The 16,060-nt window shown below is 33.8% G+C and overlaps 1 protein-coding gene across 6 annotated transcripts in view; it reads right to left on the bottom strand.

Moving 5' to 3' along the window:
• PPP3CA (protein phosphatase 3 catalytic subunit alpha) overlaps window positions 1-16,060 on the bottom strand; it is a 324,678-nt gene that overhangs the window by 82,086 nt on the left and 226,532 nt on the right. For all 6 annotated transcript variants that reach the window (XM_008061335.1, XM_008061336.1, XM_021714081.1 and 3 more), the window contains 3 exons: window positions 13,556-13,680; window positions 3,609-3,720; window positions 2,377-2,522 (listed from right to left, as the gene is read on the bottom strand). In XM_008061335.1, coding sequence (XP_008059526.1) covers window positions 2,377-2,522; window positions 3,609-3,720; window positions 13,556-13,680 — 383 coding nt within the window. The remainder of the gene's footprint in view (window positions 1-2,376; window positions 2,523-3,608; window positions 3,721-13,555; window positions 13,681-16,060) is intronic.

Here is a 16,060-nt window from a genome sequence, read left to right as displayed (position 1 = left end):
TCACAGAAACAAAGATCTGAGTATCACATGTTCTCACTCATATAGTGGACCTTGAACATACAACGTAATACTATAAGAAAATGACTGACAGTGATGGGAAACTATGGGGGGGAGGGGAAGGGAGATGGGATTAATGGTAGTAAATATCTGTCTGGGGACAGGGAGACACCTCTTATCAACAAGGGTGCCTGAATGAAGCATATTTGTATACCTAACCCTTAACTGTACCAAAAAAAAAAGAAAAAGAAAAAAAAAAGTAAAAAAAAAAAAAAGACTTAGAAGTTGCCTTCAATCCTTTATCCATCAAAAGATGTCTGGTTTATTGTATGCAGAACATTAAAACTTAAAAATTAATAAATATTGGCATGTTTCAATTTAAAAAAAGGACACAAACACACAAAGCAGGAAACAAGGTTTATTTAGTGTACTTTTGTTTGATTTTTAAAATAAAAAGCATGCATTTATTTTATAATAGGAAAGTATTATATTATTTTTACACCTGAACACTTGAACCTCAATAACAGAGTATTAGGGAGAATTTAAATGTTTTACTTGCCTAAATATAGTTTTTCGCTAAAAACCAATGAACTTTTACAGGAATACTGAGTGTATGATAGTTGAGATTTATGATATAGAAATATGTTCATATTTAATAAAGTATTTCCTTTTAACACCATGAGTTTCATGAAAAAAGTATTAAAGAAGCATAACAAATGAGAACCAAATAAAATGGTATGTATTCAGTAGTAGAGGTATATAGCTTTCTTTGATGATGACTACATCTTCAACAAAATAGCCTGATAGCTCTATCCTTTCTATTTATTCTCTGTAGCAAAGGACTGCATTTACTATATCAGTTCTGTTCAAATAATGAAAATGCCATTTTGTGTGAACTTTTCACTAATCTCCTTTTTTAGGAGGACAGTTGGTAGTCTCTCATCTTCTGTCCAAGCATTCCATGAAATTTGATCATGGAAAGAGAATAAAACATCAATTCATGTCTTTGATGCCCAACATTTGCTAACAAAACAACTACACTTATTTCTGTTTCAACCTATTATATTTTCCAAATCTATTTCAGTAAGTGGCTACCAGGATACTAACATGATACATGGATACATGAATAGATAAAATACTTGATCTCCTTCTCCACTGAATATGGTGGGAAAACGCTGTGTACTAATTTAATAACTTAAGGCAACTGATAGAATGAACTTGAAATGTTATTCAACATATAGATGTCTGAGACTTGGCAATGAAGGTTCCAAACTTCATTGAGAAATGGCAAAAACAAAACAAAACAAAACAAAACCCCAAAACAATGAAATGACAATCACTTAAAGAAGTGACACAAAGGGGGTCTTTGTATAAATGATCCTTAAATGATAAGCAAGAGCTAGAATTTGAATTGTGTCCATGATCATTCTTAAGTAAATCTATACCTAAGTAATAAATTCTGTACTAATTGAGATAAGTGCATCACTTATTTGAAGCCAAAGTCTATCTATAATACATTAGCCTTAAATAAATAAATACTAAGCAGTACAAATCATCAGAATAAAACACAGTAAAATCTTGATTTTTATAGATCTAATACATTAATTTAGAACGATGTGATTAGTTTATTCTTTCTAAAAGTACCAGTAAGACTAATAATAAAAGATTAGAATTACTTCTATCCTTCTTTGAGATAAGCACAAGCATATTTTCTTAGGTCTCTACAAGTAGAGGAACTTGACTCTATAGTAAATATAGCTTTTAACTGTTCATGATTCTCACAGAAAAATTTTACTTAGGCGTTCTAGATAAAAAGCTTGGTGTAGAACACAATCTTTCAATCGCATATGCTATAAATAGCAATGTGAACAAATAATTATACTTTAAAATAATTCTACTAACATTACTTTAAAATAACATAATAGCACATTTACAGTGCTTTTTCTCTTTGGAACCAATGAGAGATTTTGGCACCAAAAATATATATACTGAGTTGTTAAATCACCCTCTAATTTTTCCATACATTGTTGCAATTATCAGAGTTAGATACATAACCAAAGAGATAAAAGATTGTCTCTTGTACTACATAAAACTATCCCATATTATTACATTTTCTCAAGAAAAAGCCACAATTCACTTTCACATTCAACCTAACTCCTCTTTTTGCTGGCTAAAGTAACTGTAATAGCCAATGTAAAATAGAAAGATGCCTGTTAATATAATCTAGATAAAAACTTAACACAAAAAAGAGATTCATGACCACTTTAAGTCATTTTAATTCAATAGGATAAAGTTAGTCATAAGGGCAGGATAATTAATGTATCCTATTTATTACTGAAGCACACAAAATGATCAGTCTTGGAAAATAACAGAACTTACTTTTCTGATATCATCTAAAGTATTAATCTCCGGAGACAAACCACCGTGTACACACAGGAACTGCTGGTTCATCAGGGCAGCCAGAGGAAGGCAGTCAAAGGCATCCATACAGGCGTCATATACGCGTTCTGAATACTTTATTTTACCTTTTAAAATGTGATAATAAACATATTTACTCTCGTGATTTATAGCTGGAATCATTTCACTGAAATAGTTTTGGTTTTTTATTTTTTTGACAGCACCATATTATTAGCAAAACTGCAAAATTCCACAAATAATTAAATACAACTTTTTAAGACTTACATATTAACATGTTTATCTAGTGATTTTTGTTTCTGTCATTTATCCATATTTTACAATTTTTCATAACATTTTGTATAGCAAAGAAGAAAACTTTTATATACATTCTGGCTATTTATCTGTAAATGTGTCATAAAAATATATACACAGACATCTGAAAGAATAACAGAAAAATGGTCATAAAGCTGATTGATATTCCTGAATGATTTTATAGCAAAGTAGATGGTAAGAAACTTTCTAAAGTTGTTTCTATCTCATTATACATTACTCTTCCCTTGACTTATATCTAACATTTTGAGAGAAGTCTTTATGCTCCATTGAATATAGGACTAACTGAAAGAGAAAAATACTGTTATGTGTAGTGTGATTCCCTGGTCTTTAATTTATCTAGGGTTATATATGAAACAAAAACTTAAGGCTTTATATACCTTCATAAGTTTTAGTGGATAATGGGGAAAATTGAGAGAAAGAAAATAAAACTTAAAAGGAGTACTCCACACTCCTAGCATCTGTGTCTAAATGAAAAAGTTATCTTCAATTTTACAAAATGCACTAGAGGTACATCTAATGTTTCCAAAAATAGAGGCATAGTGGTTCAATTTGCCCTCCTTTTGCTTTTCTGGAGTGATGTAAGATTAAAAAGTAGAATTATTGTTCTAAACAGTAGTATCCCCAAATCATTTGTTTCTTAGAAAAAATTATATCAAATCTTAATTCAAATTCTTAGATCATTTTATAGAGAAGTTATAATTTAAAAAGAAATTTTGAATTCTCATGTGTCCACGCTCAGAAAAAATGTATGGAATGACATGAAATAGTGTCACTTTCAGTTTCTGGCTTTTAGCCAATATATCATATTGTAATGTATGTATCTATTGCAATTACTATTTAGTACATATTGTGTTAAAGGAAGAAACCTGAAGTATACTTACATTCCTGTTTAAATGTGAAATACTCTGTTAGATGTCTACATTCATGATTTCCACGAAGTAAAAACAGTGTTTTGGGGTATAGAATTTTCAAGGCCCACAAATACAGCACACACTGAGAAAAATAAAAATAAAAATTATAAAAATAAATATTTTTTCCTTTATACTTAGCATTCCATTATTCACATATCACAAATACATGACTCAAATGTGTTATGACCAAAAGTCCCCAAAAGGATGGGCCTTAATAGGGAGGATACTGACAATCAAACAGAAAACATTACCTTGGTACAAAGCCAAGGTTCATCAACACCTAAAATATATATACACTGAAGATCATACACCATAAGAAAACAATGGATTGAATATGGTCAATAAAAGGAAAATTATGTGGCCTGGGGGAGTGGGAGAGAAGAAAAATGGAAAGAGGAAGAAGCTTAAATAAAAATATACTAGTAAAAATACATACTGATGTGAAAGTATGAGAGAAAATACTGGTATAAGTAGTGAGATTCCTTGACCTTCAATTTATATCTGTCTATCTATCTATCTGTCTATCCATCTATTATCTATCTATCTATCTATCTATCTATCTATCTATCTATCTATCTATCTATCTATCTCAAAAACTAAAGGCTTTAATTTCAAAGACACCAAAATAAAAGACAAGATGATGAGGGTAAAGAAGAAGGGAGACAAAGAGAAACTGATAGAAAATAGAAGATAGAGACAGTTCAAGTTAGTCCGAGTTTGTTAGTGTCGTTCTTCCAATTTTGTCTTGCTTTTTCTTTCCTAGTCTTCCATTTATACTGCCTGTTTTTTTATTTTTTATTTTTGAGTTGAAATCTCACTCCATTGGCCAGGCTGGAGTGCAGGGGCACACTTACGCCCACCCCGGCGTCGACCTGCTGGACTTCAAGTGATCCTTCTGCCTCAGTCTTCCAAGTAGCTGGAACTACAGGGGCATGCTACCACGCTCGACTAATTTTTTATTTATTGTAGAGACAAGGTCTCGCCAAGTTGCCTGGGCTGGTCTTGAACCCAAAGGCTCAGATAATCCACTAGCCTAGGCCTCCCAAAGTGCTGGGATTATAGGCTGAGCCACCAAGTCTGGCCTATATTACCTGCTTTTAAAAACAAAATTAGCTTTATAAAATAACTAGCTTTATTTTACTTTTTATTTATTTGTTAATTATAATATCTATGTACTCCCTAATATCTAGGGAGTACATTTCATATACCTTAAAACTCTCCCTAATATCTAGGGAGTACATTTCATATACCTTAAAACTCTCAAATTAGTTACTTGGGCATTGCAGTCTATGTAAAATGATGGTCAATTATATACTCACCAGGTAGGGAATAAATGTACATTGACACAGTCTTCCTGGAATGTATATTAAGACAACTGAAATCTTTGGGTATTAACATCAATTTCAATATTTTCATCTGATATTCATTAAGAATTTACAGGGAAAGAAAACTGCTTTGAAAAATAAGTCTGTTCTTTTATCCTCAAGAAGTATATGTTCTAAAAGTAAAGCTGAGAAGATACAGAAACCACAAAAATATTAAGACAACTCTAATTCTAGTTATTAAAATCTGAAACAAAACCCCATAATATTTATACTTTGATAATCAGCTTTCCAATATAAAGTAATGTTGGAGAATGTTTATAAGGAAAAGTTACTGACAATTTATTTGTTGTGCTATCTATGAAGAATAATCATCTCTGTCATCTTATATGATAATTTATGAAATGTGTGAAAACTAATTATGTTTGAATATATAGCCTATGTTTTGAAGAAAACACTAATTATTAGAATGAGTGTGTATTATTGTGTTGTTCAAGCAAGTTATTGTTTCTAACTATGTAATTATGATTAAAGTAGACAAAACTAATAGGTTGGTATAAAATTATACATATGTTGCTTTATTTAATTTTCTAATGACCATTAGAAATTATACATATGTTGCTTTACTTAATTTTCTAAAGACCATTTTTTGATTATAATTATTAGCTAAAGTTCAGGTGACTAATATATTAATACTTTTGAAAAGTTAACCAAATGGCCTATACAAGTGATCCTTGAAGTATCATGATCTGTCGATATGGGTAAAGGTTCCTATTATCTTAGCAGGTAGTCTAGTGGCTTATGAGTCTCTGCTATGTACTGGGTTTTACAGCTGCACTTATGTGTTTTAATAAAAGGAGTCTGCATTACTCAAGCTTGTCTCCCATTTCAGAGGAGATATTTATAAATTAATGCCAATGAGAATATTATTCCCAATTTAAAGTGCATAAGGCTATAATCTTAATCTAAAAGTTATATATATAATACATTATATATATTACATAGTTTTCAAATTGGTTGTCTTAGAATGTCTAATTTGGAATATAAACAGGTATGTAAAGTCCTTTAAAATATATATATTTACATGATGAAATTACTATATTGAGTGTATTTTATTTATATGTTGGGAGAGAGAATACACACTTTAGTTGCACTGTAGCTAACTTTTAAAAAATATTTTTTTCTTTAAATAAAGTATAACATATTCAGTGAAGTGTACATATCTCAAATTACAGGCCTACTAATTGTTATACATGTATGTTCCCATGAAACCACTACACGGATCCGGTTACATTTCAACACCAAGAAGGCTCTCTTGTGCTTCCTCCCAGTCAATATTCTTTTGGTAATGTAATAACAAATCTTACCTCTTTACAGTATTTTGGACTGTAACAATTTATTTTAAACCAAAGCTATCTCTCCAGTTAAAATTTAAACTACAACTAGTACAGAAATCACATTCTGGAACCCACACTCTCTTTTTTTTAACTTGTTAAAGACTGTTTTTATATTAGCATGTGGCTTTATCACCTCTAGTCTAATTACTGTAACTCTTTTATAACTGAAACCTTAAAGAATAATACAGAAATGCTGTATGCTAAATATTCCTAACATATGTTTATACTTTCTAAATGATACAATATATACTTAATTTATCTTATTATTTAATGAATGTATAGGACTTAGTATATGGTAGGAGATATAAAGCACCTAGTAGGAGCTCAGGAAATATCAGCTCCTCTCCAGTACTTGAAAAAGATGAAAGGAAGAAAGGGAGGAAGACAAAACACCAAAAAAAGGAACAAAAGGAGAAGGGAGCTGTGGTGGGGAGGAGTGAGTGGGGGGAGAAAGAAAAAGAGGGGGAGAGGGAGGGGGGGAAGGGGAGAGGGAGGGAGGAGGGGAGAGACAGAGAGAGACACAGATAGAGAGAGACAGAGACAGAGACAGAGAATGAGAAAGAAAGAGAGAAAGAGAGAGAGAGAGAGAGAGAGAGAGAGAATGAATAACAACTCAATTTCAAATTTTTGGCTCAAAATACCCTAAAAATAAGAATCCTTTTTTTACATTTTATTTACTTCTCCTCTGTGACAAGAATAACATATCGTCCCAAACACTGAATAAAACCACAAATGCAGCCAATATGGAAGAAGTGGCATGGTAAATGAAAGGGTAAGGGTGGACTGGAGAGTGGAGGCCTGCCAGCCTTCACCCTCCATGGTGGGAGAAAAGCTGCCAAGCACAACAGGGTCTTGCTGGCAGCTATTTTGCCATCTAAAGTTCTAAAATTCTGGAGTGGAAGATACTCTGTAGCCGGGCTCGGTGGCTCAGCCTGTAATCCTGCGCCTTGGGAGGCTGAGGTAAGTAGATTGTCTGAGTCCGTGGGTTCGAGACCTGCCTGGGCAACTTGGTGAGACCTCATCTCTACAATAAATCAAAAAATTAGCCAGGTGTGGTAGTGCGTGCCTGTAGTTCCAGCTACTTGGAAGGCTGAGGCGGAAGGATCGTCAGAGCCCCAGCAGGTGGAGGCTGCGGTGGCCGGGAGCAGCCACTGCACTCCAGTCTGGGCAACAGAGTGAGACTCCAACTCAAAAAAAAAAAAAAAAAAGATATTCTGTAAAATCACACCCTGATAATTAGTTTAAAAAAAGGAAAGTCTCTTTTCAAAAACAAATTTTCACAATCAATGAAATTACTGAAATAAAATTAATTATTTTTGTCTATGTGATATAAGATGGCTAATTTGAATGAAATTCTCACTGACTTAAGTGGTTAAGGTATAAACAAAGGGCCTTATCACACTGGCCTTTTTTACTTGGTAAGATGTAAATTAGTTACACTAATCACTTCAACTGAATCCCTACTGTCTTCCCATTCTTACTCTTAATTAAACAAATGTTTACATTTAAAAGTTAGTTTGTTACTCAAATGAAAGATGATAGAGCATACTCTATTGTTTTATTCATTTTTTTCACAGACATAGCTTTCTCCTATTTAATTTTCTTCTATCTTTCCCAATGAAGCAGCACTAAGAATATCAGTTTTAAAATTAGTTGAATTGGTTTGCTGATAATAACTGTGTAATGATTTACTTTGTAATTTATGCTATTTAATGATAAGAATTCTTGAAAAATTGTACAGAGAAAGATGGCTGTGGAAGGGGAGACAAAGAAGTAAAAAAGAAAATATACAGATTTAGCTATATAACAATCCGCTCTCTAATGTAACTATCTGTGCTGTGAAACATTCCAATCAAAAGTTCTGCTTCTCAATCATTGGACAATTAAGTGAAGGATGTACATCAGTTGGCAAAAGATCCAAACTCCTGAAATGTCAAATGTAGCTCCTCCAAGACATCATTTGCTGATCTGACAAGCATGCAGAGAGGCAGTGAGAGAAAAGACAACTGGCTACAGGGAAAACAGCCAGACAATTTCTTCCTCAAGTCTATGACATTATTCTGTCACCTAACATTGTTTGCTGTACTGCTTGCTTGATATTTTCAGGCCGAAGATGGAACACTGCATGACTTGCTGTGGTCCATTCTGGTCTATGAATTCACAGATAATAAATACAACAACTCTTCATGCTTAAACGTGCTTGAGACTTGGGTTGAGACCTGCATGTGAGTAGCAGAAGGAGTCATCTCACTAAGTTCAAGAATGGCTAGACAGGAGTTTGAGGAAGTGAATAGAAGGAAACAGCTGTGTGTGCCTCTGTTTGCAATTCTGAGTTTTCCCTCCTGTTCTCAGAAAACACACACACACACACACACACACACACACACACACACACACTCAGCTGTGGGCCTATATATACACATATGCTTGATCAAAGAGATAAGGTAGCGTAATGCAATGATCGAAAAGAACAGTATTTGGTGTAAGATAATTTATTACTCAAAACAAAATTACCTCTTTTATCACTACTCAAAAGCTTGCTTGTCTTATTTGGGCTAACTATGGTAAATGATTTCTAATCTTGGCAAAAGGAGAAGACAGGGGTGGGAGTGGGGAGAGAGTACATAAAATGAGCTCTATGTACTGCCCAGAGCACATTACTTAGTGCCTGTAAATATACCCAGCAGAGCCTGTTTGAAATTTGAATCTATTCTTTAAAGCTGATTTGGTAAAAATTAAATTGAAGTGCTCCTTTTCGCCCAGAGGATAGTCAAAGGAGAATACCTGTAGTGGAGCCCTGAATTATTGAAAGGAATCAAGAACCTTTTGAAGCCTCTTAGGATAATGCACACTGGAAAACTGAACACTTATTCTAGGATTTTTCTGAAACCAACAGTATTGTACCCACAGAGGACATTTTATATTTAATGCTTTGATCTTCAGATTATATAGTTGGCAAGAGGCCTATGTATACCTGTTTGCATATGCATGAGTAAATGTAACAGTGTTTACCAATTTCTGCATTACTGATGTGTGCATTTTTTGTAGTACTCTGTGGTACGTCTATTGAATATGCTATGGTCAAGTCCTGGGGTAATGGAAAGAGCACGGGCTTTGAACTCCAGCACTGCCATTTACTACACGTGACACTTTCTGAGACTCAGCTTCTGATACCCACAAAGGGTGCACATTTACATGTTCCTTCCAGAGTTGTGAGGAATAATGAGATCATTCAAGTCACGCAAAAATAGTATTTAAAACATGCTAACAATGTCAGCTTCCTTAATCACAATAAAAATCCCCAAAGTGTTCTCAGTAAGTACATTTCATATAAATATCTGTTCTATTTTAAATATGAGGATAATATCACTGAGCCATTCCAAAGTACCACAAAAGTCACAGTCTAATCAAAATGGACTATTTCACGTATAGGACATTTTGTCATTCTTGTATGTTTGTGCCAAGTCCCTGGGGCTATATGCTCAGATACTTGGAGATTAATTAAAAAGGTGTTTTTGAAGATGGAGCCTCTGATACATGCATCTTAGAACTTTTAATGTCCTATGATACCTAAGTTTGATATGTCACCAAGATTCAATTTTGATTCTTTGATCCTTTGCTTGAATTTCAAAAGAAGCATACTACACAAAATATAGCAATTTTCCAGGTCAAATATCTAGATTAATTGAAGATTTAAAAAAAAAAAAAAAAACTCTGCTAAGGAACAAATAAATGATGACTGCTTCTCAACTCCCTCACTTAAAAAAACAAAAAAAAGCTCTAAAAAGCACTAATTAGGCTGGGTGTGTGGTTCACACCTATAATCCCAGCACTTAGGAAGGCAGAGGTGGGAGTTCCAGACCAGCCTGGGGAACACAGTGAGACCTCATCTTTACCAAAAAAATTGTTTAAATTAGCTGGGTGTGGTGGCATGGACCTGTAGTTCCAACTACTCAGGAAGCTGAGGCAGAAGGATCACCTGAGCCCAGGAGGTCGAGGCTGCAATGAACCCTCCAGCGGGGGTGTCAGAGTGAGGGGCTAACTCAATAAATAAATGAACAAACAAATATACACACAAATAAATAAATATTAAAAATAAAAAGCTCTAGCAAAAGTTTAAGAAATTTTAAGTGGTTTGAGGCCAGAGATACATAAGCCTGCATTCTTTAAGTTAAAAAAAAAAACAGTTGGCGGGACAAAGAAGGAAAATTCCTGTCCTGCCAACTGTTACTAAGGGAACATATTACTTAGTGCTTTATCTTTAATACCAAATTAATAAAAAAGTGTTATGGCCTTTTATTACATTTAAAAAGATACAAAATACACTGTTAAAACCCAGAAATGTTACAATGTCAGAAAATGTTTACAACATAGCATGACATCATTTGGCTGATAAAATCCCAAAAGAGACCGGGCATGGTGGCACAAGCCTGTAATCCCAGCACTGTGGGAGGCTGAGGTGAAGGGACTGTCCAAGCTCACAGTTTCAAGAACAGCCTGGGCAACTTGGCAAGACATCATCTCTACAATAAATCAAAAAATTAGCCGGGTTTGGTAGCGCACAACTGTAGTTCCGGTTACTGGAAGGCTGAGACGGAAGGATCACCTGAGCCCAGTCGACACTGAGGTGGCTGTAAGCGTGCCACTGCATTGCAGCACGGGCAACGCAGTGAGACTACAACTCAAAAAAAGTAAAAAATTAAAAATTAAAAAATAAAAACCCCAAAGGATGGATAGTCTCAGCATTTCCTCACGTGAAAAACTAGATTCAAGGAAAGTAGAACACATTATTTCAAATTCATCCTTGAAATTTTTTTAGAAGTATCATAAATATTAAATGAATAAGATGAACTTAAGAGTACTAAAATATTTTTTTAAATATCTACTTAGATTCTACATAACCCTAATTCAAGAAGAATAACAGAAACTCTTGACCTCTCACGCTGTTTGTTGCCTACCAGTCTTTCTCAAACCTGACTACATACGAATCATTATAGTGACTAATTCTGGTCCCTGGGATACAAGTTAAAGCAACTGTGCCACTTCCGGAAAACATCCTTAAACAGGAGGACATACCCTTTTCCTTCTTCCTTTCCTTCTTGCTGAATATAATGTGGAGACAACGTTTGAAGCTGGTATAACCATCTTGGGTCATGAGGTTACCTTTAGAATGAGGCCATGAACATCAAAGCAACAAAGTAGAAGGAATCTGGGCCCTGGCACCATGCTGGGCTGCACCAGCCCTGATCTGCCTGTCTATTGGCTTTTACAGAGGGAAAAACAAATGTCTGTCTTGTCCAAACCACCACTATGGATGTTTGTTTTGTTATTACTCCTACAGATACCATTCCTAATGTGATACAAAGTCTTACAAAATTTTTACTCAGTTGCCCTTCCATATCAGTTAAGCTGGTCATATTAGCCCAAGAACAAAAACAAAGTTCATGAAGTTCATTAATTCTTTCCTCTGTACTTTTGTTGACTTCACTTTCCCTCCCAGCAAATCTTATTTGTTCTTTGACTCAGTCTTCCCCAACCACGTTGTATTCTCAATATTCTCTTACTTTTGTCAATTCCAATTCCACTTTTCTCTATTCCACGTATTTTTTGTATCTTATCACAAGATTTTAATAATTCATTTGAATAACTGAACCCTGCATGACCACCTATTCTAGGCTTCTGATTCTATGTAGACTTTTATGGATGTATACTCTAACATAGATCTAAGTTTCTAGAGAATAAGGATGTATACTACATTTCTTTTACCCTTTTCACAGTCATGATCATAGTTCATATATATTTTATGTGCTTGACAATATTTGTTTACTAATGGAGGAAACATCACCAAACATTTATACAACATCATTGCCTCTCCTTCCCTCATCATTACCATGAATAATTACGAAATTTTTAATCCTTAATTGTACAAAAAATTAACAGTAATATGTATATGTTTATACATATTTATATTCATATATTCAGGTCATTAAATAACTAAAAAACAAAATTGATATTATGGTTTTAAAAACAAAAGCTGTTTAAAGGTGACATGTTTTCAACATTAAGTGTTCCTTTAGTAAATAAAATATAATAAAATTAGAAATCAAATAATGCTTTTATATGATTATTACAAATATGATGTTGGCATGAGACTTCTATAATGTTGATTTCTCTCTAAGAATAATCATTTTCTGGCTGGGCACAGTGGCTCACACCTGTAATCCTAGCACTTTGGAGGTAAAGGTGAGAGGACTGCCTGAGCACCAGGGTTTGAGACCAGTCTGGGTAACTTGGCGGGACCTCGTCTCTACAATAAATAAAAAAATTAGCCGGGCACGGTGGTACGTCCCTGTAATTCCAGTTACATGGAAAGGCTGAGGGAGAAGGATCGCCTGAGCCAAGCAGGCCAAGGCTGTGGTGGCCATGAGTGTGCCACTGTACTCCAGTTTGGGCAAACAAGTGAGATTCCGATTCAAAATAATAATAATAATAATAATAGTTTTCCTTTCTAAAACTCTATTTTGAAAGCGTGTTTAATGTCAGCTACTATACATGAGCTCTGATTTTTTAAAACTTATTTCAGTACATATTTATTGATACATCATGTTAGGCACCAAGAAGAACAAAACATAGGAATAAAACAAGGCCCTTGCCTTTATTTTGAACATAATTCTACTTACCTAAAGCAGATGCAGATGGGAGGCTGAGGAAGAACCTCCACTCAAAGGTTATCTGTTTTGTTTTAATTAATGAGTTTGACAAATTACCCTAGTTAGATGACAGGTGCCAAAAAAGACAAAATACAGCAGCTGTAAGTGTACTCACACATACACACACAAACACAAACAAAAACACAGACACACATGCACTTTGATATCCATTTACAAAGGTAACTTAATTGTCTCACAATTATAAACATGCAAACACATTCCTGCTTATTTTATCAATTTTGATTAGTTCCTTCAATTGGAAATAGAATGTAACTTATACAAATTTGCAAATATATAAAGTGCACAGAAGGCAAAATTTTACAAAAATTGGAAATCAACTGAAATAGAATATGTAACATCCTATTAAGTATACTAAATTTCACTGTTATGAATTTTCTTAAGGCAATAACATTCATTTATCTTATTTTACTGAGATGTTGTCGACCCATATAAAACTGAGCAGCTAAGAAGAAATGATGTAGACTTACTTCAATACTGAAGTACCCTCTGTCAACATAGTCCCCTAAGAAGAGGTAGCGAGTGTTGGCAGGAGATCCCCCCACTTCAAAGAGCTTCATCAAGTCAAAGAATTGTCCATGGATATCCCCACAAACTGAAAGAAACAAATAAAATTCATTTTATTGTCCCATTATATTATAACTCTGAATTAGATAAGATTACAAAATTTGGGAGCCAGAATTAACTTTGAGTTCATTCTGGCCAACGCATTATTTTGTAGAACAGGAAAGTGACACAAAAAAGCTAAATCCTCTGCCCAAAATTCCTAAGTTAATTAGTGACAAATTTGGCTACAGCATCCAGGTCTACTAATATACAAACTAACTAGAAAATAGAGGATAATAATAGCAATAATTGACATTGTGTAAATAAAAATTCTGCATGAAACACTGTACTAAGAAACTTATATACATGTTCTAATGTAACTCTAACAGTGCCATGAGATAGGCTTTCATTTTGCAGGTACAATATGATGCCAAGAAAGAGTCAGGAATTTAGCCCCCAAATGAGGTCTGAAAACATAGCCACTAGATATTATTGGCTTCTAAATAAAAAGAAATGTTGATATATATTTTGATCAATCTAAAATGTCATCAATTGTAAAGCACATCACTATTTTATGTACTACTAAGAAAAAAATTCCAATTAAATGCAAATTATAAAAGTGCTTTTATAAACTGCATTCTAATATCAGATGTTAGGAGAAAAAACTGTGAATAATAAAAACTGTATAACACAGCACAAAAAAAAAATCACTGGCAAAGGATATTTCTTAATATTCTCACCTTCTCTTTCAAACCAAATTTCTTGGAAGAGCTATTAAATTTCTTTTTAAAAGCTATTTATTCAGGACTTATTATTTCACTTACTACTTTTAAGAGCCCTAAGAAATAAATATTATTATCTCTATTATACATATAAGGAAATAATATAGTTTAGAGAGGTTAAGTGCCCTGGCAAGTCCACTGTTAAAGATGGATGACTCAGGGTTTAATTTCATATTTGCCTGATCCAAAGCTTTTCTTGTCAACTATCACATTATGATATCTTTGATATTTTATATGTTTTATATATGTATATATACATTTAATATTTTAAAATATCTTTATGTTTGAGTTTCTGCAACACTAAGTGGTGCACAGAATGAATGTACTAATGGAAAAGAAATCAGTAAGCCAAAGCAGTGTATCTTAACACATTATATGTTACAATTACAAGCAAGTTATTGAAATATTTTAAAGTACATTCCTTCACTTGATAAAAGTTCATAGAAACATGAATGAGTCAAAGGCATTCATTAACGAAATAACTGTAACAAGAATGAATGACTTAAAAAATGTTATATACTGTTAATTTCTGTCTTTATCACCAAAGACCAGCAACTATTAAGGACTCAAAGCTCTATAAATTTAAACAGATACAGATGGACTCTTTTTTTGGAAATCTTAAAGACTACAAAAATGGTTGTAAATAACAAGGAGCTTTAACCGCTAATGCAGCCATTTTGTGGATTGCAATCTTATAGCTTCTTCCCTCTCTTAAGCAACAGGCACCCTGTAGACATCTCCAAAGCATATTCTTCCATTTTTTGAAGTAATGTCACATTTTTAGAACTGTTTATAAATTATTTATTTAATCCTAGGAGTTGAGTAAATGAGCCCTTAAGGAATTTGGTTTGTGAGATGCACATCATATACTTTCTTGTCATAATATGTAATATTTTAACCAAGGGGAAAGAAAGAACAACCAGTGTTGTGGTTCAACTATTACCAGGCATAGATGCCAGGGTCCACTCTGGAGGAGACTTTCATGGCTACATTTGGAGCTGCCAAAACTGACATAAATAACAAAATAATTCTTAAAACTTTTATATGTTTTTATATATGTAATATATAACAAAATGAGAGAACAAAATGTTTTTATATATATATATGTAATATATAACAAAATTTTAAGAAAATACTTAAACTGAATTAGCCACATCTTCTATTACCAACATTTTTAAAGGTAAAGATAAAACCTATTTGCTAACAAGTCATAAAATAACAATTTTTTTTTTTTTTTTGAGTTGGAGTCTCACTCTGTCACTGAGACTGGAGTGCAGTGGCCGCTTCCGGCCACCGCAGCCTCGACCTGCTGGGCTCCGGCGATCCTTCTGCTTCAGCCTTCCAAGTGGCCGGAATTACAGGTATGCGCTACCATGCCCGGCTGATTTTTTTTTATTTATTGTAGAGATAAGGTCTCGCTGCCCAGGCGGGTCTCGAACACACGGGCTCAGGTAATCCACTCACCTCAGCCTCCCAGAGGCACGGGATTACAGGCTGAGCCACCGAGTCCGGCTTACAATAACTATTTTTAACTGATCTGATTTGCCCTTTCTAATCACAGTTGGTATAGAATACTTTTCACAAGCACCAGTTTCTCTCAAGTTGTAGGAATCTTTATGTCTGCCTTATGTACATTGCAAATCAAAT

The sequence above is a fragment of the Carlito syrichta genome, unplaced genomic scaffold, assembly GCF_000164805.1.
Source record: "Carlito syrichta isolate Samal-C Ts95f unplaced genomic scaffold, Tarsius_syrichta-2.0.1 Scaffold305210, whole genome shotgun sequence".
Classification (NCBI taxonomy): Eukaryota; Metazoa; Chordata; class Mammalia; order Primates; family Tarsiidae; genus Carlito; species Carlito syrichta.
Note: the sequence above shows the minus strand (reverse complement) of the source record. Positions and strands in the feature narration are given on the sequence as shown.